At 37.6% G+C, this 26,203-nt stretch overlaps 1 protein-coding gene across 7 annotated transcripts in view; it reads left to right on the plus strand.

Moving 5' to 3' along the window:
* The window catches only part of DIAPH3 (diaphanous related formin 3), a 544,053-nt gene that overhangs the window by 316,255 nt on the left and 201,595 nt on the right, over positions 1–26,203 (plus strand). For all 7 annotated transcript variants that reach the window (XM_051850009.3, XM_051850008.3, XM_089303626.1 and 4 more), the window contains one exon: positions 5,394–5,523. In XM_051850009.3, coding sequence (XP_051705969.3) covers positions 5,394–5,523 — 130 coding nt within the window. The remainder of the gene's footprint in view (positions 1–5,393; positions 5,524–26,203) is intronic.

Raw genomic sequence — 26,203 nt, forward strand, 5'->3', positions numbered from 1 at the left:
TTTTTAAGTTAAACATTTCATTGTTCAAAAACTAAGTTCCTTGGATTCTGAGGATCACCAAGGATCACCGAGCAAATACTTAGTTTTCCTTTTTTTTTTTTTTTTTTAATTTATTTTATTTATTTGAAAGAGAGTTACAGAGAGAGGTAGAGACAGAAAGTGAGGTCTTCCATCTGCTGGTTCACTCCTCAGATGGCTGCAATGGCCAGAGCTGCGCTGATCCAGAGCCAGGAGCTTCCTTCGCATCTCCCATGTGGGTGCAGGGGCCCAAGGACTTGGGCTATCTTCTACTGCTATCCCAGGCCATAGCAGAGAGCTGGATGGGAAGAGGAGCAGTGGGACTAGAACCAGCGCCCAAATGGGATGCTGGTGCTTCAGGCCAGGGCATTAACCTGCTACGCCATAGTGCTGGCCCCACTTAGTTTTCCTTTTAAGAACATTTTCCCTTGTGACTACAAGAGCACAATATTTTTTAAGGGCCATCCAAATTTGTAACGAATACCTTAAACATATTCCAAAGTCTTGCATTGTATCTATAAGAGAATTTTGCTCCTGACTGACAAGTAGGCCATGATTTATTACAGGATCTGCTTTTAACATTATTTTGTCTGGAATGAACAGAGTGGTTGGAGAAACTCCATCCATCTTTTTGTTTATTTGACATTTATAACACATTAAATATACCTTAAAAAAACAACACAGAAATAAAAAATTCTGTTTAACAGTGATGATTACTCATCAGTAAGACAAATCTCTTGACTCTAATACAAAAACGCATTCTGTCAAGTAATGTCTGTTGAAATTTAAATAAAGCATGTGTGTAACCTGAACAAATTTTTTAAAGCAAATATTTTAGTTTCATGTTATTCCCAAGAGTTAGCATCACAAAGTGGGCTTCAGTTTTTCCTTATTTTTATGAAAATTAACACTATTGCCCTCTTTCTTTCTTGGTTTAGCTCAGTAACTGATTATGAGTGATTAATAGAAATAGAATATGATTTTTTAATTGTTAATGTTTATTGGAAAATGAAAGAAGAGCAAATAGACTTTGATAAATACATTTTGTGGTGCTTTCATACTTTTGGAAGACTTTTTTTTATGATTTGGGAAAGGGAGGAAGAAAACAAAATCGTTTAAACCTGAGGAATTCCTTATCAGCATTGTAAAATTTTTCCTAAGAACTTAAGACTGTAAATAAAGAAGCTCTGCCCTCGGGCTTAGAGTCACAAAATATTTGTAAATGAGACACTATTCATTATCAACAAAATGCTTATCTGAACCATTTATCATTTATTAGGCTTAATTTTAAAGTTACATATTTGGAAGTTTGATTTTTTATTTTTTCAAACTCACAGTTATTAAATACACATTTGAAATGAGGGGAGAATTAGTTTGCTGTTTACTATTCACTAAGTATGTTTTGTAATATTAGACTGATAAAAAACATACTGGTTGCTAAACAGTTGTTTTCAGTAACCATAAGAGCATCCTCATCCCTGATTTGTTTTTTTGGTTTACATTGTCACTACATAACTTGAAACCATGTTTGTCCTGAGTACTTAACAATTTGTTAAACTAATAGATGCTATGAACTATGTTGTGTTCCAGAGTTGTAATGCTGAATTCATATTGCCATAAATAACTAATCAGGAATGATCCAATTGGTTGCTTTTTTATTGCAAAGATTATACCAATCCTAGCAGTTACTGGCTGTTTAGCTAGTTACAAAATATTACTGAGTAACTTTTTCCAGACCTTTCATGTTCTAGAAATGGATGGTGCTTTATCATCATTCCATACCTGTCATTTGTCTAGTTTCTTGTGAAAAGAACCTGGTAAAGAAGAGTGCAGACTGGTGCCAAGTGAGTTGCTGCCTATGTACAATAGGAACAGTAGTCCTGGTATAGTCATTCATATAAAGATTTTGTCATAAAACCAAACACAGGTTTTATGATAGCTCTTGATCATACAAGAAAAAACTATTTTTTTCAGTTTTCTGCTGGCCTTATCTAATACACTTTTATAGATCTGACTAACATTCTCAGGTTTATTTGTAAAAAACAATCTTCAGGAAAGATTCCAATTGATCCAAACAAAAATAATATTTGAACTGAGATTATAACTAAGTTTCTTCATTTTTATCCTACTTTTCAAAATTATATATTACTGTGTCCACCGATACTTAGACATATGTTGAATTATACTTAATATGTTCAGAGTAGAAACTGAATTTGTAATTCCATTGATATGTTTGGTTCTATTTTCTGATTTTACCTGTGTGAAAACTAAGGTCCAGTAACTTACCAATGGCTATCACAACCAGGTAATGGTGTGTTTTACACATTACCAGATCATCCATACATGTTAGTAAAATTTTGTCTAGCAGCAATGGAATCTGAAGTATATGTTTCTAAAATGCTTGGCTGGATGTTGTGGAATATGTTCCTCTTAAAGAAGGTTTTAAAAAGACTTAAGTTCATATATTGTCTTATTTCTAAAGTGCCAAATGCCATTCTTTGAATTGCATATTGAGTAGATCTTTGTAGCATTTGAACCTATGGCATATGTAATCATGTGAGAAACATGCTGTGTAGGTGGGTAGCTCAGTGTTCACAGGACTATGAAAGTTTTTAATCAGTAAGTAGCATGTATGTTAATGTACAAGTATGTGATAATACACTCTCTCATTCTCCCACTATCAGATATTAGGTGTTATTTAATGTTTTTTGATAGTGGTGTAGTATTTAATGCTATAGAATTTTTAAGATACTGTATATGGCAGTGTATACATAAGCATAATATATAACTTCAAAAAGTTCACGGAAAAATAGAAGTTAAAAATGTTTATTTCGGTGTAAAAAATTTTTGAAATTCCATGAACTTTTTGAAGTTCTCTCATATGTATATTTGAACTTACTTTAAAGTGGGAGATTGTTGGAAAGGAAGCAAGTAAATAGAGCTGTGCACAGTTAACTATGCCAAGAATTTCTAGCTCTGAATTAAATTCTTGGTATGAGAAAAATGATTTTTTTTTTCATTTGTGAATCTGCTGTGAATGGTTACTCAATGATGGGGAAGTCTACCAGACTATTAGCCCTGTGTTCAAGTTATTCCCCTGTAGATCACTCTCTGTTCTCAATCACTACAGATAACTGTTTCAGCTTGACTACCTCTCTCCCTTCTCATATCATTCCTTGGCCATTTCAAATTGGATCGATCCACCTTGGTCTTCTCTTTAAGCTGCTATCCTCTTTCCTTGCGTTCTACTTACCTATTTGCGTTAATCTGATCAATTAAATAGCTTTGGGAAGAAAGCACTCACAACTTGGTGTTGCTGGGTTAGTTTATTCTTGATGGTCTGTCATTGTATTCTCCACACCAGTTGTATCATCCTTGAGGGGTAGAAAGTTATTTCTTGGGAGCAAAAATGCCTTACCATATGGTTTTCCTGCATAAAGCATATATGTTTCCAGAACATAAACAAATGTAGCTTACCTGTGTTTTGAAGTTTTACAAAGTGCAGACAGGAGGAAAAACATGCCGGAAAGAGGCCTTGGGTGACAATAATGAAGAAAAAAATGTTGAGTAACACTGTTCTACATCTATATAAATTGATGTTTTTTTCAGGATGCTTTCACTTGGATATTACTTAAAAACATCAAATTAGGCCAGCGCCACGGCTCAGTAGGCTAATCCTCCGCCTTGTGGCGCTGGCACACCGGGTTCTTTCTGCTATGGCCAGGGAGTGCAGTGGAGGATGGCCCAAGTGCTTGGGCCCTGCACCCGCATGGGAGACCAGGAGAAGCACCTGGCTCCTGGCTTCGGATCAACGCAATGCGCCGGCCGCAGCGCGCCGGCCGCGGCTGCCATTGGAGGGTGAACCAATGGCAAAAAGGAAGACCTTTCTCTCTGTCTCTCTCTCTCTCTCTCTGTCCACTCTGCCTGTCAACAACAACAACAACAACAACAAAAACATCAAATTCACCTGTCCAAAACTGAAACAATTATCTTCTTTGCCTACCTTACCTTGTTTCTCCTCCTTTCTGACCTGTCTCAATCAACAACATCACTTGGGATTCTGGCCCACTAAGTCTCATTGTGCACACTCCCAGGGCGCAACCTCAGTTTAGAGTGCCCTCTTTCCTACCTACATTATTGCCACAGCTTTTGAAATTACCCTTTGCTGTAATCATTTATCCACATTGCTCATTGTTTCTTTCTTTTTTTATTTATTTTATTTGTTTGAAATGCACTGTGATGGAGGGAGGGAGGGAATAAAGAGGAGAAAGAGGGGGGTGTGGGGAGAGAGATCTTCCATCTACTGATTCACTTCCCAAATGGCTGCAACAGCCAGGACCGGGTCAGGCTGAATCTGGGATCCTGAATCTCCATCTGGGATTCCCACCTGGGTGCAGGAGTACAACTATTTGGGCCATCTTTCACTGCTTTTGCAGACACATAGCCAGGGAGCTGTATTGGAAGTGGAGCATCTGGGACTGTAGCTGGCTCTGTGAAATGGGATGCTGGTGTTGCAGTCAGCGATTTTAGCAGCTGCAGCACACGCCTGCCCCATCTGATCATATCTTATTCAGCCGATAATCTTCCAGATTTGCTTCAGAATCAAAGTCCCATTTCTGTTGTATGGCAAATAAGGCTTCTACGTTTCTACTTGCCTTCCCAACACATATGCCCTTTTGTTTTTAGTCCCTTAGCCTCCTCATATGTGCCCTATTCTTCTTTGTCTGTAGCCCTGTTAAAATACTGCTCCATCTGCCCGAGAGACTGCACTTTGGAATTTTCTCCTTCCTTTTCCTGACCGCATACAGCTTCTTGTTTCCAAAAGTTCAGTTTAGACATCTTGTCCTCTCAGATGCACTTGATAATTCTTTTTACTCTACTGTTTATCAAACCAGGGCAAATAAATCTTAGCTTAGTGTTTTTTTTTTTTTTTTTTTTTTTTTTTTTTTTTTTTTTTTTTTTTTTTACTAAACACCTTCTTAAAGACAGATGTGTTTCATTTATTGATTTTTCTTCAATTTGTAGAATATTTAATAGGCATTCTGCAAGTGTGTACCTAATGATAAATGGATGAATGGTTAAGTCATTTTATGTACAACTATTACGTTTACTTCCTGGTTATTCTTTTTACTAAACATTTCACTATTTTTTCCCATACAACATTGCATTTTAGATTGGATCAAACTTCTTTTTTAGTAAAAAGCAACAAATAAAAATAACATTTTAAATATTCAAGTTTTTGTTTCTGTAAACAGGAAACTACTTCTACATTTCATTTATTTCTTAACTATGAAATACAGTATTAGCATTATTTAAGCAGGTAGAGTACCATGATATTTTTGACCTTGTGTTTTTTCTCCCTCTTACTCATTTAGCTAAAGGACACCAAATCAGCAGATCAGAAAACAACACTACTTCATTTCCTGGTGGAAATATGTGAAGAAAAGTACCCTGATATCCTGAATTTTGTGGATGACTTGGAGCATTTAGACAAAGCCAGTAGAGGTTTGTGCTGTTGTAAAAAATATTTTTTGCTGTGTTTTTCAGTTCTAAAAGAAAAGGAATTTTATTTGCACAATATACTTTCTACTTTGTTGCATGTTTTCTCTTTAAAGAGTGTTTATGAGTTGTCATGATTGAAGCTTTGAGGTTCGTTCGTTTAATTAGGTAATGAGGCTTTATGTTTAAAAACACACAGTTTTGTAGCTTAACTCTGTGGGTATCTTCTAGCCTCACTCTCTGCTTCTAACCCTCCCTGAATGTGGCCAGCTGATGCAGTGTCATCAGGAACTCTGAATGAAGGCTCCATACCTGAGTACAGAAGCAGCTATTAATGTCCCCCTTGTGCCTCAATTCCAAATCTGTCTCCTTCCCCATCATAACTGGGATCTCTTTGTCCTAGTAGACAGCAGACTGCCAGAGTTTCAGTGTACTCCTTCCCCATGTAAATTTCTAATCTCTTTCTAGTCTCCACTGTGGACATAGATCAGGTTGTTAAGGGCCATTAGAAAGGAGATGAGCTATTATTAATACTGGTTATAGTATGATTTACAGCCACATTTTTTATCACATTAAGAATTCAGTTTTCATTTATTTCTCAGAATGATTCTATGGTAACAACTTTACTTGGCTCCAAACGATTTTTGAATACATTTTGGGAGACAAGTCATGGTGGAGTGTTTGTATTCTTCGAATGTGAACACCAGTCATTAGTAATGTCAAATTATTTTTGTAATCTGTTTATTTTCTGAGATTTGCCAACTTGAAGGATACTGTTTTTTTTTTTTTTTCCATATTAGATTGCGTATCCCTTCTTTAAAAAAAATCTCTTTTATCGTTCCTGATGCCTTCAAGGTTGTTCTTGCTTCTATGAAGTGGCAATTGTAACACTTTGTGTGCCAAGAGACATGTGATTGGATGAGATGTTGTTCTAATAACTGTCCTGAGGTGTTCACTTCTTCAAAATATATCTTTCATGTAATCTGTTGGGGGAAAAAAATCCTAGAAACCAGTATTGAACTTTTTACTTCATTTTCCACTAAATCCTAAAAATCTATTGACGCTGTGGTACTTACTTGCCTCTGTGCTACCTTAATATAAGAACAAAAAATATCCATATATATATGGAATTAGATTCTTCAGTGGAATTTAACAAGAGAAAGACAACCAAATTATTTTCTAATATTAAGCTACATGAGATTGGACAAAAAGGCATAGAGCTAAATGAGAGATCAGCTCTTAACTTGATGATTCATGAACTTGCTGTAATTGATTTTGCTTAAGTGGAATTTCGGAAATTTTGGAACATTTGTGTAAGCAGGATGAAAAAAATAGATAAATAGATGTTCTTGATGAATGTTAAGTTTGATAAGTTACAGAATAGTCAATGGAAAAGTGTTATATAGTACCTTGAAATATATAGAGTACTTTTTCTAGGGAGAAGATGGTTGAATAATTAATAGTTCATATCAATCTTAGAGCCTCAACAAGAATTCAGTGTGATTGTTTTCAGATAATCAGTGTGTGCTTTTTTGCCCCATTTACCTTTTTGCATACTTAAAACTGAACAGTACATCTTGCATAGCTATAAAACTGAACAATACACTGGCACCTACCTCTTTAGATCTGTTTTCTTTATGGTAGAATTAATTTTCTACCTGTAAATTAGGTTTTTGGAATATTGATGTTGACTTGTTTGATGAGACTTAACATACTATATATGAAATTTTGCTTATTAAAATATTTGACTTTCATCAACACTTGCAGAATTGTAGCTTATAATTTGATAATTTTGTTTGTTTTTTGTTGTTGTTTCAGTGGGACGTTCTGGGGCTTTGGGGTGTTTAGTTTCCATCTGGTATGGAGGAGACAGGCACATGTGTATGGGTCAGCAGATACTCTTAATGTATTTCCCAAGACACAGCCAACATTATATTTTAAGTAGAAAAGCCTTCACTGAGATGTGATTTTATAGTATAGGTGATTGGGGAGCATAATTTCTTTTTGTGATTATATTATCTTACTAACAAATGAGATTTTACATGAGGAAATGTAATGTTTTGGTTGAAATAAATAGGTTCACATGGGTGGATTTCAGTGCTCTTCTATGTCATCACTTAAAAGTTTCCAGATTTGAAATCTCCTCAGTGAGCTATCACATGAATTAAAAAGTACCTTTGTTTTTGAGTCATAGCAAATCCTGGTCATTAGGTACTCCTAGATCAGCAGGGGGAATATTCATTGCAACTAATGAGTCTACCCATATGACAGTTTTCAAAAATCTACTTCATTAGGACTGCTTTTTTCCTAAGAGATAATGGCTTACAGCTTATCTGTTCTATTTCTGTGAAAATATTTTGGTTCATTATTGTATTTCTGTATACCATTGTAATACTTCTTTCTTTTATGGACTTTTGGAGGCTGAATACATTTTTCCCTTTTTTTTAAACAATTAAAATTAATTGGCTCATCTATGAAGAGTTTATTGATTATTTCCCAATAATGTTTCAGTATTAGATTTTTTTTTAATGAGTAGAGAATATGACAAAATGGATTTTTTTGTTTGCTTGTCTTTTGGGGGGTGGTATGTTAAAAATAAATGAAGGTAAGTTTCCAGCATCACCTTGATCAACCCTTTTTGGGTATCATATCTCTACCATGTATTTTGATTTTGAATCCTAGAAAGGTCTTCCTAATCCAGCCTCGAACTCATAGTTTTCTTGTTTATTTTAAAGCCAATGTTGAAGGATTGTTCCATATTTCTTGGAATTGTACCCTTGTGTTGCTGTTGATTCAAAATGTCCTGACTGTGGTACAACCCAGTCTTCCTCATTTATGGGTAACTTCTCACCTAGCTGGCTTCTCTTCCTTACTCTTAATATACTTTACTTCTCCTGCCTCTGTGTATTTTCTATCTGTTGTTATTGTTGGTGTTGTTAGCCTTATGCTAAACCTTTTTCCTTTTTTCTACCTATAGTTTCTCCTTAGCTGGTCTCTTCTATTACCAGTGACTTAACTACTATCATTATTTTAATTATTTATTAATTTATATTCTAGACTTTCCTTCCTAGTTTTACACTTGTATATTCAATAGATTTTGCCGTTTCCATCTGTGTCTTAAATAGGTATCAGGCTCATAATATGCCACAAAAGGAGAGTTTTGACCCTTACACCTTTTATTTCTCCTCCCACATTTTATTTACTTTATCGTTGTGGCCTCCTTTCTCCTGATTTCCTTTCTCTCTTTGCCTTCAGCACCTCAACCCAGAGTGGCACAGCGCTTTCTGCCTCAGTTAAATCTTTGGAAAGTTGAAGCATAGCCTATAATACTACTTAGTTTTTTCCTCCTTTAGGGAACTTAAAGTATATTTCATCCTCCATTTGGTGCTTGTTCCTGGTGCCTCCTGGAAATCTCACAGAAAGTTCTATGAATTCTATTCTATTCTTTTAGGATAAATTCATAGATTTCCTAGAAATTATTATACCACTATTTAAGAACTGCTGATTTAGACCAGGGATGATTTATTTCATGGGCTGCTGGGAATGGAATTAACTTCTAGAGGAAAAAAAAATGTAGTACTCAGTGCATTATCAAAGGAGGTTCAATGATTACCCATTTCTATTTTTTATCATTTTGCTGCTATCTTATTTCTAGTTTGGGGGAGAATTCTTTGTTATCTTAGTTTTTATTTGTTCATCTGTTTTATTTTATAGACCTCTGTGCTTTTAAGACTCTTAATTATTTGCTTTTAGCCAGCAACTCCTTGGTTTGACACAAATATTTGTCTATTAAAATACATCTCCTAGTTTCCAGTTCTACGTGCATTTCCAACATTTTGTGATAAATGCTTTACTAAATACCAAATGTTTATCTTTTATTCACCTACTGTGAACACGCAGAACACTTAATTTCCAGGTGGCTGCCACCTGGAAACTGTATAGTGTTTGAAAATTTCAAATGCATTTGCTGTAACCAGCAGACAATGTTTTCAAGACTTCTATTAACCTTCTTGTTTTATAGCTTTCCAAAAAATGCCAATTAAAATTTATTAGTGAATTCTGTATATATTTTGAATATTCCAGATCAGTTAATTCATTTGCACTTTATATCCTCCTGCAACAGAGTAACCTAGTTAACATTGTGTTGGAACTATTATGTCTGGGAGGTTATAGGTCAGGGCTTCATAATTTCTGCAAGACATATAATTGATTTGATGTTTCAAATCAGGTGTGGGATATTAATGTTTTATGAAAATATACTAGTTTACATGTTTCTGCCTATGTAATGAAGTAAATTGACAGACCATAATGGTTGTGGGAGTGTTTATAATAAAATAATTTAGTTGCAGAAGACAACCTTATGGAATATTGATCTTATTGAATTTCAGAGAAGAACCCAAAATTGTTCTGTTGTGGGCTCCTTTATGCACTTTATTTTATATATGAAGTCCTATCCTCTCTCTTTTTAAAGATTAATTTATTTATTTGAAAGGCAGAGTGAGAGAGAGGGAGATAGAGCTTGCATTCATTGGTTCAATCTCCAAATGACTGCAATTGCCAGGGTCACACCAGGACAAAGTCAGGAGCCTGGAACTTCTTCCGGGTCTCCCATGTGGGTGGCAGGGCACAAGCACTTGGATAATCTTCTGCTTTCCCAGGTTTATTGGTAGGGAGCTGAAGCAGAAGTGCAGCAGCTGGAACTCGAAAATTTTGACCTCACACGTGGCAGCATAACCGGTTGCAGCTCAACATGGGCCTTCTCATAATTTAACTGTGTTTGGAGACATGGATTCATTGGTCAAAAATCAGGTTGTTAAGGTGGCCTCAAAAGCATTCTTAATGAGGTCCTTACAAGAAGAGAAATTTTGGACTCTCAGTCAGTAGGCATGTACATATACAGAGAACAGACCACATGGAAACATGAAAGATTGTCATCTGCAAGCCAAGGATAAAGGCCACAAAAGAACTAAACCTTCCAGCATCTTGAATGTGAACTCTGAGATAGGAAATTTGGCTGTGGTATTTTGTGATGGCAGTACAGGCAAACTAAATACACTTATGTGAGACAGGTTTCTTGTTTGCTCAAAGTTCTTTGGTTGTAGACTAGAGTAGTGTATATTGAAAGATTTTTATGCTTTTTTAGGTCAGTTGAAGAAGCAATTGTAGTGAACTAACTGTTCACTAGTGATCAATTTAGGAGCATCAAAGTTCTACAAACTATCAATTATCACATGACTTTAATTATAATTATGCCTTCCATTTTTTGAAAAGGTATGGCGTAAATTAGTATGGGAATGTGAAGGCATTCTGAATGGACGTTCCTAAACATTCATGTTTAATTTCAGGGTTACATCTATAGCATCACTAGATTTCATTTCAGAATATGTCCATTTACACTACACTGTACCAAGTTTATGTTTTGTCTTATTTTATTCACTATATCCATATGTGTATTTCTTTTCCACTGTGTTTTGCTACTGTAATAGTTGCAATTTAAATATAAGCAAGTAACCGATAAAAGCTAATCACACTGAATTATTTGTTAACTGTTTTCCTAAAAGGAGATGTAGGTAGATTGTTTTTCCTTTTATGAAAATACTAAAAACACTGAGTGTCTCTGGCCCATGTAATGCAGATTCTGCAGTTAGATTTTGGGTAAAAGCTTATGTCTGGTGAGATCCCCTGTGACTTCTTTATAGTCACATCTTAGTGATCTCACTTAAGCTATCTAATAAGTATATTTAATAATTACAGATAGTTTTACTATGAATGTAAGCCAAATACAATAAAAGCTAAAAATTTTAGAATTATAATTTGTGTATAGGTAAAATTTTATATTCAGCAAGTTAACACTTGTAACAATAAAGGTACAATGAAATATATCTGGACTATACCCAATGTAGTTACAGGGTTTATGTGCATTGCAAGCGTGATGTACTGGTGAAGGGCCATCTATTTAAATCATGCCAGTTTATTTCCAGGGCTTATCTATATGGAGTTAGAATCAAAACTTTAAATCTGAGACTCAGATCTGGTGTTGTGAGGGTAATTATTTTGTAGTACGAATATTAACTCTTTTGGAAAGCAGCGATTTGGAGTAGAAAGATCATGGCCAAATAACGAGGATTAAGGATTCTCTAGCCGGATGTTGAAGAACACTTGGCACGGAGGAAGTACTTGTAGCTGAAGATTGCTTTTTGAGATACTGAGCTAGGACCATTTCGTGAATCTGCTGCTGCTTGGGGTGATAGATGATGATGAAGAAGAAAACTACATCAGGAAGACCTCTATATCTTTTTGGAGGTTAACAGACAGAACATGGCATCAATACAGCATTAATCTTTTCAAGAAACTAACAGTTTACAGTGTTTGCAGATTTTTGGCTGGCTACGGATTTGTAATAGCTACTCGAGCACTTGTGTCAGTGTCACCCATGAGCCATAGCTAACATCAAGCAACAGGACAGTATCACCAGTGATGACCAAGGTCTTAGAGCTCTCTTAAGCTGCAGGCTGTAAAGCAGTTATTTACTATACCTCACTTTGCAACTTGAAGTGCGACATTACAAGCAAAGCAAATGAAAGAAGGTTTCAGAATATGTTCTAAAGGATAGCTTAACATTGCAAATCTATACACTATGAAGAAACCTAAGGAGTGGATGGAACAAACACATTTTTGCAATCTCCTCAATTTCACTGGTGACAAGGTTGACATGTAACTAGGAAAGGAAGAGGTATGGAGCTAATCAAATGTTGCAGGCAGAATTGCCAACTGTTTCCCAGAAACCAGACTGTATTTATATAGATTGCAAACAAACAAGCAAAAAACAAAAACAAAAAAAAAAAAACAAAACACAAATCTTACATTAATTTTTTAAATTAATTTTGAGAGGCATAATTCCCATCTGTGGGTTCATTCCCCAAATGCCTGGCATCTAGAAACCAATCCAGGTCTCCCTTGTCTGGGATGGGGACCCAATGACTTGAGCTGTCACTGTTACTTTCCAGGGTGCCCATTAGCAAGAAGCTGGAATTGGGAGTGGAGCTGGTACTGAATCCCAGGCACTCTGAAAAGGGATGCAGGTTCCAACATGCTGCACCACATACCTGCCCCACAAAATCTTGAATTAGTAGTTCTATTAGCTTCCTAGGGCTGCCATAACCAATTACTGCAGAGTGTCTTTAAACAACAGAAATGTATTCTCTCATCTTTCAGTAGGCCAGAAGTCCAAAATCATGGTGTTGGTAGTGTTGCCAGTGTTGGCTGCCTCAGAAGCCTCTGATGGAGACACTGTCCCCTCCTTCTCTCCTCACTTCTAGTGGCCACCTGCAATCCTTAGTATTCTTGGCTTGTAGATGCATCACTTCAATCTTGTCTCCATCTTCTCATCACTCATCACTGCCTTCCTTGTGTCTCCCAGTGCCTTCACTTCTGCTTGTGAACATCAGACAAAGGATCATCCCATCTTGAGATCCTTTATTGATTCCACTATAAAGATTGTGTTTTTGAATAAGTCACTTTCTGAGGTTCTGTATGGACATGAATTATGGGAGAACACTATTCAACCCACTTCTGCTTGTCTTTGTCATTACTCCCTTAATTGTGTGGAGATAGCATAGTTATCTTTTTTTTTTTTTTGAAAGATTTATCTATTTATTCATTTGTAGTCAGAGTTAAGGGTGGGAGGGAGAGAGAAATCTTCCATCCAGTACTACACTCCCCAGATGGCCTCAATGGCAGGGCTGGGGCAGGCTGAAGCCAGGAGCTTCTTCTAGGTCTCCCATGTGGGTGCAGGGGCCCAAGCACTTGGGCCATCTTCTGCTTTGCTTGTCCTTTAGCAGGGAGCTGGTTTGGAAGTGGAGCAGCAAGTTTCAAACCTGAGCCCATATGGGATTCTGGCGTCACAGCTGGTGGCTTAACCACACTATGTCACAACACTGGACCCTGCAGCATTATCTTTGTCATAAAACAGTTGAGGGAAATTACACTAATAGGTCTATATGGAAAGCACTTATCATTAAGTTGTAAAAACGGTTTGGTTTTTAAGGGTTATTGCTGATGAGCTTGTGAAATAGCCTTTGCGTTATTTATCATATGAAAATACTGAACCATATGAGACTGAAATTCATATATGCCTCTGAATATAAAAAATTTTTAAGTTGATAGGCAGTGGTAGCTACAGTAACCCTCAGATGTGATTTTATTTGCAAAGCAAAAATATGATTGCAATTCTAGTTTGCAGAGTGGCTATTTAGACCATATGCTCTAAAGCTAGGCTACTGGGCATCAAACCCCAGCTCACTGGATGTATAAACTTGGAAAAGTTCTGCATTCTTCTAGGGACTCAATTTTCATACCTACAAAATGGGGACAATGGAGTACTTAGATGTTTTCTTTGAAGATTCATTAGGTTACTGTGTATGAATATTTTCAAAGCCTGAAGGATACCTAGTAAGCATTGCATCAGTATTCTCTACATTTGTTGTAATAATGGTTGTTGTTTTTCAGTGATTATTTCTTGTTGACCCACATCTGCCAATGTTGTCATGAATGATGCAGGCAAACATGTCTATGAATAGTTATTATTACAGAATTTTAATATGTGTTGTCAGAATTCATTTGAATATATTCCAACTGTGTTTTGCCTGAAACTTTTGCAAGCTTTAGAACATACAACCAAGAATGTTATGTATTTGTTATTGAGAAGTGTTTATGCCTTTCAAAAAGTTAAAGAATAGCATACATGCAGAAAATTATATCAGTTGAAAGTGTGAAGCTCAATGTGTTTTCACTAGGAGGACCTGCTAACATCAGGAATATGATTGGAAAGTAGTTTCTATTTTTCCTCCTCCACAACAATCTGAAAGAACTTATTTCCTATTTTGAACTTTTATATGAGATTTCTTTTGAAAACTAAGCAACCCTTCAAAATAAGTATCAGAAGGCTATTTGGTACAGCAATTAAAACTCTACTTGGGGCCGGCGCCATGGGTCACTAGGCTAATCCTCTGCCTGCGGCGCTGGCACTCTGGGTTCTAGTCCCAGTTGGGGCACCGGTTCTGTCCCAGTTGCTCCTCTTCCATTCTAGCTCTCTGCTGTGGCCCAGGAAGGCAGTGGAGGATGGCCCAAGTGATTGGGCCCTGAACCCGCATGGGAGACCAGGAGGAAGCACCTGGCTCCTGGCTTCGGATTGGCGCAGCGTTTTGGCCACTTTGGGGGTGAACCAACAGAAGGAAGACCTTTCTCTCTCTCTCTCTCTCTCACTGTCTAACTCTGTCTGTTAAAACAAAACAAAACAAACTCTGCTTGGGATACCCACACCCCATATCATAGTTCCTGGGTTCCTGGTTTCTGATCCTACTTCATGCTAATGTGCACCTTGGGAGGCAGCAGGTGATGGTTCAAGTACTTCTGTCTCTGATATGACATGTGGCATCTGGATGTGAAATTGCTAGCTATTGAATGCTAGAGCTAGGTGGTATTTTTGCAATTTTAGTTTGAGTGGCTTGTAGAAAGCCATATAGAAAAAGGAAGTTTTGGTTCAAAACTTTAGAGTAATGTAGGAAGGCCAAGTATTTTTTTTTAAGTTTCAACACTTGAGAATAACTGTGTATTGATTATAGTATTCAACCAAAAGTATTAAGTAGAACAAACAAACAAACAAAAATACTAAGAGGGATAACGTATTAAGTTGTTCATCAACAGTCAGGGCAAGGGCTGATCAAGTCACTGTTTCTCATAGTGTTCATTTCACTTTAACAGGTTTCCTTTTTGGTGCTCAGTTAGTTGTCACCGATCAGGGAGAACATATGGTATTTGTCCCTTTGGGACTGGCTTATTTCACTCAGCATAATGCTTTCCAAATTCCTAACAGGGATCACTTTTCAGTTAAAATTTAAACACCTAAGAATAATTGTGTGTTAATTACAGAGTTCAACCAATAGTACTAGAACAAAAAAAAAAATACTAAAATGAATAAAGTATTACATTGTACATCAACCGTCAGGACAAGAGCTGATCAAGTCACTGTTTCTCATAGTGTCCATTTCACTTCAACAGGTTTCCCCTTTGGTGCTCAGTTAGTTGTCGCCGATCAGGGAGAACATATGATATTTGTCTCTTTGGGACTGGCTTAATTCACTCAGCATGATGTTTTCCAGATTCCTCCATCTTGTTGCAAGTGACCGGGTTTCATTGTTTTTGACTGCTGTATGGTATTCTATAGAGTACATGTCCCATAATTTCTTTATCCAGTCTACTGTTGATGGGCATTATTTTGGTGTTTACTAGGAGCACATTGTAGGCAGAGGGAAGACCTCTGTGTAGAGTTGTAGAGGCCCTAGGATATGATAATGAGACTGGAACAGAAAGGAGGGTAATGTGACATAGAAAAGCCATATTAAGGAAACATTTTAAACTATTTTTACAATTATTTCCTATAGTGTACCTCTTTCTTTTTAATATTTACCATATCTTTTTAAAATTACTTTTGTTTCTTAGCGGCAGATAAAGATCCTGAAATGCCTACAATGGCCAGGGCTGGGCTGGTGTTGGATCAGTAGCCAGAACTAAATCCTGGTGTGCCATGTGGGTGGCAGGAATGTGATTACTTGAGTCGCTACTGTTGCCTTCCAGGGTCTGCATTAGCAGGAAGCTGGAGTTCAGAGCAAGAAATCAAATCAGGTACTCCAATGCAGGATGTAGACAACTTAACTACTAGGCTAAATGCCTACTCCTGATATTTACCATATTCTTGAATATCTTGTTTGTATAAAGGAATTCTCAAGTTCTTATGAGTAAACATGGGTTCCTTTTAGCTGGCCTTCTCCCACATTAGTGGAGTTTTATTTTCTAAAAACCAGTCTTACCTTTGATACCCTCCTTGTTATTCTGGAGAATAAGAAGGCTATGTCTTTTTCCATAGAGTAGGTGAAATAGTACAACAGACTGCCTGGAAGCCTTTAATTGGTTGTATTCATCATTTCCTCTACTTGTCTTTTTGTCTTTCTTCTTTACAGCTTTCATAGAGAATATAGGCTGTTATCTTGCCATGTATTGTAAAACAAAAACAAAATAAGGGTGCCTATAGTGAACTAACTAGGAAATACAAATTGTGGTCTATTCTTTCATGAAGTCCATTAAGAATCAGAACAATGGGAATAAAATCTGAGAAAATATTTAAGCATCACCTCATTCAGTATATCTTTGTCTGTTATTAACTAAGATGCATTTTATTTGTTGTAATTAAAAAAAAACTTATTGCATTTTTGTGCTTTTTCATCATAATGATTTTATAATGATATTCCATAATGTAGATTTTGTTTTAGGCCTCCTTAATATTCAAGATTTTTGTAATATTAGAGTTTGTTTGGTCTATATGATTTCATTGTTTAACTGATATTTATAAAATATTATAGCATAATTATATTAGTTTCACTTTTCTTTACTTTACCTAAAATTCCTGAAAGGAGGTTTCTAGGAAAGAAAAAAATTATTTCAGCTGATAGTTTGATGGTTACAGTTCAGGATTAGACAGCCTCATAATCCTGTGTCTGGTAGCTGCAAAGCTTGAGCCAAATAATAATCAACCCTCTCATGAAAACCACCCTCCAAGGGTACACCCCCAGTGACCTAAGCACACTCCACCCAAACCACTTCCTATCTGCCACAGTTAGAACAAGTCTCCACCCTCAGTCCATCAGCCATTAACATTAAGACATCAGAGTTTAAGCATCTGCATGAGTTTTGGGGAGACAAGGCTTATTCAACCCATAAGAATAATAAAATACCTACATTATTGAAATTGTTAAAAATTATTCTGTTAAGAACCTAAAAATAGTTTCCTCCAAAAAGCAGATGTTTGAATGAAGGAAGTTTAATTTAATTCGAATATTCAATTTATTGTATGATATGAGTTTTTTCTTTGAACAAATCAGTTTTCCTGAATTGTGTCATGAGATATGTAAGGATTAATATGGTGTTTCTTATGAAATAATGACCAATACTTCCTAGAGATACTTAGAGGATTTGTTTTTTAATTACAAAGATGACTTAAATGTTTGGAGTCTCTCCTCTCCTTTTTTTTTGTGTAAAATCTTAACATAGTACGTCATGGAAGCCACAATGGTGATTACTTTAAACAAATATTTATATTTGTTATTTTAACTTTTATTCTAAAGCTTCTGTAATACCCATGGTGTATAATTATCATGATAAGACACTTGGAGAAGTCTGTGACTTAGATTTTAACGTCCTAGATATTTAATCTGTTGTATTTTCCCATTTCATTTTTAATACGTTTATCTCAAGAGGTTACAGTTAAATCCAAAATCCATTCCTTCAATAAACATTTGAATTTCTGCAGTACATAATGTAACTAAAGGTACAAAGATGAATAAAATATGTCTTCCCTTAAGTAATTCTTCACCAATTGGGAGAGAAAGACATAAGATGAATGTAATGGAGTAGAATAAGTGCAGAGAGGGATAATCACCAGTGGTGATGGACAGGAAAGGCATCTTACTAGAGCTACCTCACTAAGGTACTCACTGGAGTTTTTGATACCTGGTGTGAAATGACTAGTGGTTACCTGAAGGTGTAGAGTAAGCTAGGAGGCATAGGCACATGTTATTTCCAAGATCAAGTACAGCATGGATGAAGAAGGATGTGGGTAGGGGAATTATGAAAAATGTGTTGTCTTTAGGGTTATGAATAATAGAATGTGAAGTAGAGCCAGCAGGTTATGAACCTTTCTTAGGAGCTCAAATATTAGGTAAGTGGTTTACTAACATGCTTCATTCAAAGAGGGAAGGGATGTCTTTAAATTGCTGTTTGTCTGTAAACCCCAAAGTACATTATGGAGAAGGAGGTAGAGTAAAACAGTAGATCTAAGATCAGTGAAGAGATAAGAGTTCTCAATGACTTGGATGGTATTCCAGTGCAGAAGGAATTAAGTACTCTTTGTCAAGTAAAATGGGTGGGGCGTCATGATTGGATCTAAGGATTGAAGGAGAGGGAAGGGTCAAGACTAGTAGGTGACTAGGAAATGGAGTTGGTGGCTTTTTTGCTCACTGAGGTATGGAGACCATACCTGGGAGCCAGGTCGGGGCAGAGACCCATGATGTTTGAGGTGATTGATACCTCATTTGACTATTAACTAAGTAAAATGCCGAAGTCATCAAAATTGCCTTAAAATAAACTAGTCAACTCTGTTTGATCATGGTTTTGTTTTGTAACTTTTCTGAATAATGACAAGGAATAAAAAGTATGACTAACCACTTGGTCAAGAAATGTGACAAAATGGAAAGATAAAATTCACATACAGGTCAGATGCAGAAACACCAGTAAATTAACACTGCTCTGAGAGCGTGCAATTTAAAACTCCTTGATCTACTTGTTATTTCTAACAAAAAATATTGTCATTGACCTCAAAGAACTTGACATGTGAAAAATGTAGATAAAATTATCTTTGAAGATACATAAAGGGACTTTCTATGGAAATGTAATTGCTAGAAAATGCAAAGCAAATTCTTAAAGTAGTTTTCAGTTTTACCCATCAGATGACTCCAAACATTTGATTATATTTTGTTAGACTGGAATTACCACACTCCTTTTGTTGTGGAATCCCAGAGCCTGGGTCTGCTCATCCAATGCACAGAAGGCCATCACTAAGGAAAGTAGAGATTTATTTGCAAAGTCCAGAGAAGAAATTCTAGCCAGCTATACTCCTTGAGTGATTGGGGGAAGGCATCTTTATAGAAGGAATTTGGGGTTGAGAAGTGGGTGTTGAGCTCCAGTGCAGATCCCTGGTTGGTTCACAATACTGTGGCTATCCTTTGATTCCCATGATGGGAATGGTTGTCATGTTCATTTTAAGAATTTTGATGATGATGAAATGAGTTCCAGTCAGTTTGGGAGTTTTGTGCATGTGGTAGGTACTTTTTGCTCAGGACCTGGAGCTCCTGAATAAACCTTCAGGACAAGATCTCTGATAAAGATGTTTTCTGTTGAAGAGACAAATGACCCAGGATCTTGGACCTTGTGGGGCAAGACAGAGCTAATTGTACAATTCCCTCAATTTAGTGAATTAACTTTAGTTTTCCAAAAGGTCAAATCTCTCTCCTACAACTTCTCCCTCTTCCTCTCCCTCTCCCTTTTAAATATAATTTATTTGAGATAGAACTCCTATACTCTGGTTCTTGCACCAATACCTACAAAAAATGTGACTGGACCAGGCAGAAACTGGGAGCTAGGATAGAATGCATGTCTCTCACATAGGTGGCAGGAACTCAACTACTTGCGCCATTGTCTGCTGTCTCCTAGGATACACATTAGTAAGAAGCTGCAGTAGGGAGCAGAGCCAGGTCTGGAACCCAGGTAGTTGGCTATGTCATGTGGGAATTTCAAGTGGTGTCTTAAACACTAGGCCAAATACTTGCCCTAGTTAGTTAACTTTAGTGAAGGGCTGATTTACAATAATCAAAGCGGAAAAAGAAACTTTAAGAAAGGGAGGTCTGGGACTTTCTGACCTGATAGTATCTAGTATCTCCATCCAAGGTACTAGATAGGCACTTGGTTTTACTTTCTCTTTTACAGTGTCCTTTGATCCCTATTTAAAAACCAACAATAAAAAGTTGGTCAATTACATTTAAATCCACTTAATTGTAATGTATCATTACTGTAATCAGACTGCTGATGTAGCATAAGAAATGGCTTCGTGGGATTTCCATCTGTAGAGTAGTGGTAGGAACCATTGTTTAAGATAGCTCCCCTGCTGAGAGTGATCCAACATGGGAAGCGAGATACTCAGCAGACTCATAGAATGGTGGATGTCCTAAACAGCACTCTGGCCTCAGAATCAGCCCTAAAGGCATTCGGATCCAGCTGAAAAGCCCATGAGAGTATTTCAGGCATGGAAAGCCAAAACACTCTGGCAAAAAACAAACAAACAAACAACACCTAAATGAAAGATCTCTGTGAGTGAGATCCCAGTGGAAAGAACAGGTCTTCAAAGAAGGAGGTACCTTTCTCTGAAGGGAGGAGAGAACTTCCACTTTGACTATGACCTTGTCTAAATAAGATAAGAGTCGGTGAACTCAAAAGGCTTCCATAGCCTTGGAAACTCATGACTGGAGCATAGGGAGATTACTGATGCCATAAACAGGAGTGTCAATTTGTAAAGTCAACAACAGGAGTCACTGTGCACTTACTCCTCATGTAGGATCTCTGTCCTTAATGTGCTGTACATTGAGATTTAATGCTATAACGAGTACTCAAACAGTATTTTTCACTTTGTGTTTCTATGTGGGTGCAAACTGTTGAAATCTTTACTTAATGTATACTAAACTGATCTTCTGTATATATAGAAAATTGAAAATGAATCTTGATATGAATGGAAGGGGAGAGAGAGCAGGAAAGGGGAGGGTTGCGGGTGGGAGGGAAGTCATTGGGTGGGGGGAAGCAAATGTAATCCATAAGCTGTACTTTGGAAATCTATATTCATTAAATAAAAGTTAAAAAAATTATATATTGTATATTTAATTTTCAGTCTTTGAAAAGGTCTTTGAATTAAAAAAAAGTCTTTGAATTAAAAAAAAATAAGATAGCTCCCCTACTTTCTATAATATTGGCCTTAAATGCTTGAGAATGCTCTAACATTTGTAATATTCTACAAATATTATACTCAAGCTGACTTCCACAGTATTCTCGGCCTTCTGCTATGATGACTTTCTTTACTTTCCCTTTGATTCCAATGTCCCTTATTTCAATATTGTAAGCTCTTTGCTTATTCACCTCCTTTTTTTTTTTTTTTTTGCTTATTCATTTCTAAAAGGAACATGATGAACTTATTAAAAACAATTCTTCATCCTATGTTATAGTATTAAGTCTTTTAGGAAACATCTGTGAGGTAAAAATATGAGGTAAGGTTGTTCCATTTCACTGAGTGGAAATTGAGAAGTTGCTTCAATTCAGAAACAAATTAACTCCTGACCCACTGGCTACCAAGTCTTTCATCCAAGTTGGAGTAAGCCCTTTACTCAGCCTCTGAGAATCAACATCGTCTGGGATGACTCCATCTTCAGTTACAGTAGCTGACCTCCCCTACCACACAGTCCCTGCCAGGGCAGCCCATTGCCTTGGGCAGCTGTGACAGTGACAACTCAGAAGAAACAAATGTGTTTCTCTTCTACCTCCCTACATGTTCTGGAGTTCTAGCCTCTAGACCAGATGCTACTTCTATTTTCCATATTGTCAAATAGAAGATTTTTCTTTGGTTTCTGTCTATGGTTTCCAACACAGAGCTCATAAATGTTCTGAAACTTTCTGAGTAGTACGAGGGTACTTTGAATCTGGCACCGTGGCTCACTAGGCTAATCCTCCGCCTGCGGTGCCGGCACCCCAGGTTCTAGTCCCAGTTGGGGCGTCGGATTCTGTCCCGGTTGTTCCTCTTCCAATCCAGCTCTCTGCTGTGGCCCGGGAGTACAGTGGAGGATGGCCCAGGTGCTTGGGCCCTGCACCCGCATGGGAGACCAAGAGGAAGCACCTGGCTCCTGGCTTCAGATCGGTGCAACGCACCGGCCGTAGCGACCATTTGGGTGGTGAACCAACGGAAGGAAGACCTTTCTCTCTCTCTCTCTGTGTAACTCTGCCTGTCCAAAAAAAAAAAAAAAAAAAAAGAGGGTACTTTGGATGCTAATGTGATGACTAAAGGCAGATGAGGATATAGCTTTTTGGTGGGGACTGATCTCCAGGGTACTAACAAAAGGTGGTAGAGTTAGAATTAGCCCACTCCTGTTGTCTGGGATGAGGGCGGTGCTGAAGCTTGAGTTCACCTAGGAAGGGCAATGATTCATTGGTCTTGCCTATGAAATGAGTTTTCACTAAAGATTTTGACACAACAAGGACTAGGGGACTTCTGAGTTGGTGAGAACATGGGTGTGCTGGAGGGTGGTATGACCAGAGGAGGCCAGAGTACTCTGTATCACACTTGCCTGCCTGTTTCTTCCTTGCCCTACGCTTCTTTTCCATTTAGCTCTTCCTGAGCTGTATGCTTTATGACAAAACTCTAATTATTACTTGAATATTTTCTTGAGTTCTGTGGATCTATTCTAGTAAATTATGAAATTAAAGGAGGGTTTTTTGGGAATCTCCAAATTAACCAGTCAGTAAGGAGTATGGGTAGGCACCTGGTCTTGCAGCTGGCGTCTGAAATGAGTGCCATCTGTGGGAATGAGCCCTTCTATCTGTGGAGCCTGATACTAACTCTGGGTAGTACAGGAATTAATTGAATTCTGGGACAATTATTGTTGGAGAGTTAGTGAATTGGTTGATGTTCAAACAATGTATTTAGTATCAAATTAAAGAGTCAACTCCATTCCCTCTGTGTTTTCTTTGTGCTTGTTGTCATATAGAAGTACCTCAGACTTGTATTTGCTTGTTCTCCAGATTGTTCTTAATTTGATGTGTGTGTATAACATGATTGGTTAAACAGACTAAAATGATTTAAGTATGTAGTTTTGATATGGACAGGTAGGTAGCTCAGTCTTTACTGCCAGCAGCATCTATACTGCATCCCTTTACCACCCAAACCCTGCCCACTTCCATGCTGATCCAAAATGGCTGTCTGCTAGCGAACCCTTTCCCTATTTTACACAAACACCAGGCTATATTCCTAGAGATGACCATGTATGTGCTGAAGACCCATGTGGAGACATCATGACACTTCAAAGATTCCCAGACAAGAAACATGGAAATAACTGATGCTTAAAACCTACCCAAACACCACTCCATTTGAATAAGTAATTAGGGTACCACCCCTAAGCTGTAGAGTGACAATCCCAACTTTGATGGGGCAGTAGCATTTCCTTCCTCAGGAAAAGAGGTCCACATTTACACTTCAATGTGAACTTCCACTTTCAATCATGCTTTCTTGCTTATCTTTGTTTCCTCCTTGAGACATGAACTTGGAACAAGCCCAGTGGGTGGGTATTTCTCCACAACCGATTTGTACATTAGTGGGCTACCACTTTAAAAATAATTATTTACAGATAAAGATTCTATCCTACCCAAAGAAAAAAAAGAATATGTAAAGTTTATTTTAAAAAAAAAGCATATCTACATATATCTAGTCATCCATACATCCATCTGTCCATCCATGCAGAATGCTTTGCCAGCGTTTAGTTATTTGATCCGTTTACTTAACCCACTCAACCAGGCCTATATCATGATGTTCTTGTGAGTATTAACTTGCTTGATTAATGGAAAATACAACAGTATCTAACATATGCAAACATTCAGTAAATTTTAGGTGGTTTTACAATTATTTGTATTCTCACTACTATTTTGATGATTACTTATATTGATACAACTTCCAATTAGAACATAATCCATGGTACTATGTACATGCATGATTTTTAAACATTTTTGAGCACGTGTTTACTTAAAAGATTTTTTGTTATTAAGTATTTGTTTAATCAGACATTTTTCGGAAGTATGAAAGTAAGCTACCTGTAAGATTTTTTTTTTAATTTTTTAAAAAATTTTCTTGACAGGCTGAGTGGACAGTGAGAGAGAGAGACAGAGAGAAAGGTCTTCCTTTGCCGTTGGTTCACCCTCCAATGGCCTCTGCGGCCGGTGCGCTGCGGCCGGTGCACCGCGCTGATCAGATGGCAGGAGCCAGGTACTTATCCTGGTCTCCCATGGGGTGCAGGGCCCAAGCACTTGGGCCATCCTCCACTGCACTCCCTGGCCACAGCAGAGAGCTGGCCTGGAAGAGGGCAACCGGCACAGAATCCAGTGCCCCGACTGGGACTAGACCCCGGTGTGCTGGCGCCGCAAGGCGGAGGATTAGCCTAGTGAGCCACAGCGCCTGCCACCTGTAAGATTTTTTGAGAAATGATAGAGGAAACGTTAACAAGACATATGAGAACAAATAGTCTAGGGGAGCAAAACAAATAAAAAGAACAAGTGGTAGTCTCTGCTGTAATAGAGATAATAGAGAACTTAGGAAAGTTAAAAAAAAAGGGAGTTAATGAAACACCATAGATCTAATGAAATAGACATGTTGGTTGTGGACAACTGACCAACAGACATAAAAATGAAAGAGTGTGACCCAAGTACTTTGTACAACCATGAACTGTGTACAGCGGGATACTGGGGACACAAGGTAAATATATTGAATGAATGTACTAAATGGCACTAAGATTGAAACCTTTTATGTACTCTAGTGTCTATCTAAATTACAGTTCAATTTTAAGGACTGCAAAAAGGGATATATGCGAAGCAAGCTCCTGAGACTACTTTTATGAGTGTAACTTCAGAATGTCTTCACCACAGGGAACCCAAGACTAAAGCAGCATCACCTGTGAGGCAAAACAGTGTTGTATGTGACTTTCTGAAGAGTCCAGTCATTGGACTCCTTAAACCCTGTGAGAATTAGATTGCTGATTTTTATAGCAAAATATGATAAAATTTTATTAAAAGCTATTAATGTCTCTTAGAAAGGCAAATGTTATTTTGTGTATAGCCGGATTTTTAAAAGCAAAAATTACACATGGCGTTTAAGCAGTATTATTTTTCATACCTCCTTACTATCCCATCCTTTTGTGCCAAGGTGATAAATATTATCAAATATCCCCAAAACTTGTTGGAGGAATTGCTATAGAACATCCAAAACTGGGTCCACTTGCTGAAAACTCAGCAAGCCATTTGCTAACACTGGAATGGACAAATGGACAAAAAGTTTATTTGGAGTGCACAGAGCAAGGAGAAAGATGGCTGCCACTCAATTCCCGGGCTCAAGAAATTACAGGCAGTGATTCTTTTTTATTTATTTATTTATTTTTTGACAGGCAGAGCAGACAGTGAGAGAGACAGAGAGAAAGGTCTTCCTTTGCCGTTGGTTCACCCCTCAATGGCCGCTGCAGCCGGCAAGCTGCAGCCAGCGCACCGCGCTGATCCAAAGCCAGGAGCCAGGTGCTTCCTCCTGGTCTCCCATGTGGGTGCAGGGCCCAAGGACTTGGGCCATCCTCCACTGCACTCCTGGGCCACAGCAGAGGGCTGGACTGGAAGAGTGGCAACTGGGATACAATCCTGCACCCCAACCGGGACTAGAACCTGATGTACTGGCGCCGCAGGCAGAGGATTAGCTTATTGAGCCACGGCGCTGGCCGGCAGTGATTCTTAGCAATTTTAAGTGGAGAGAAGCAGCGCATGAACAGTTTCCATTAAAGTAGCATTTAGTGTGAGCTTCTGCTTGGTCCGCAGAGCACGTGAGTGTCACACATGGGTTCAGATCTGTTTGGGTCTATGGGTAGATTGAATATGACTTTGGTCAGGGCTTGTGAGTTTCTTCAAAGCTCTCAGAATCGAGGCTTTTGCGTTAAGGTGTTGTAATTATAGGGGCAGTTTGAGTCTGATGATTCAAGTTCTTGACTCTGGCTTTATCTTTGTGTCTCTGTCTTAATTTAATGAGTTTCTCTTTACACAGGAACTTGGAGCTAAGGAAGAGATGCTGGAGTCTGATAAAGGCTATATCGAAGGCGTAGGGATGGAGCTAGGCTTCATAAGCAATAATTTTTTTAAACACAGTTCCATTTTGTTTGGTGTTTAGATTGTTTCCAAAGATACTTCGATTCTTACAGATAAAATTTGACTTGTATCCATTCCTCAGTATTCATTCAAAGCC

The sequence above is a fragment of the Oryctolagus cuniculus genome, chromosome 9, assembly GCF_051225735.1.
Source record: "Oryctolagus cuniculus isolate XC-2025 breed Fujian yellow rabbit chromosome 9, ASM5122573v1, whole genome shotgun sequence".
Lineage (NCBI taxonomy): Eukaryota > Metazoa > Chordata > Mammalia > Lagomorpha > Leporidae > Oryctolagus > Oryctolagus cuniculus.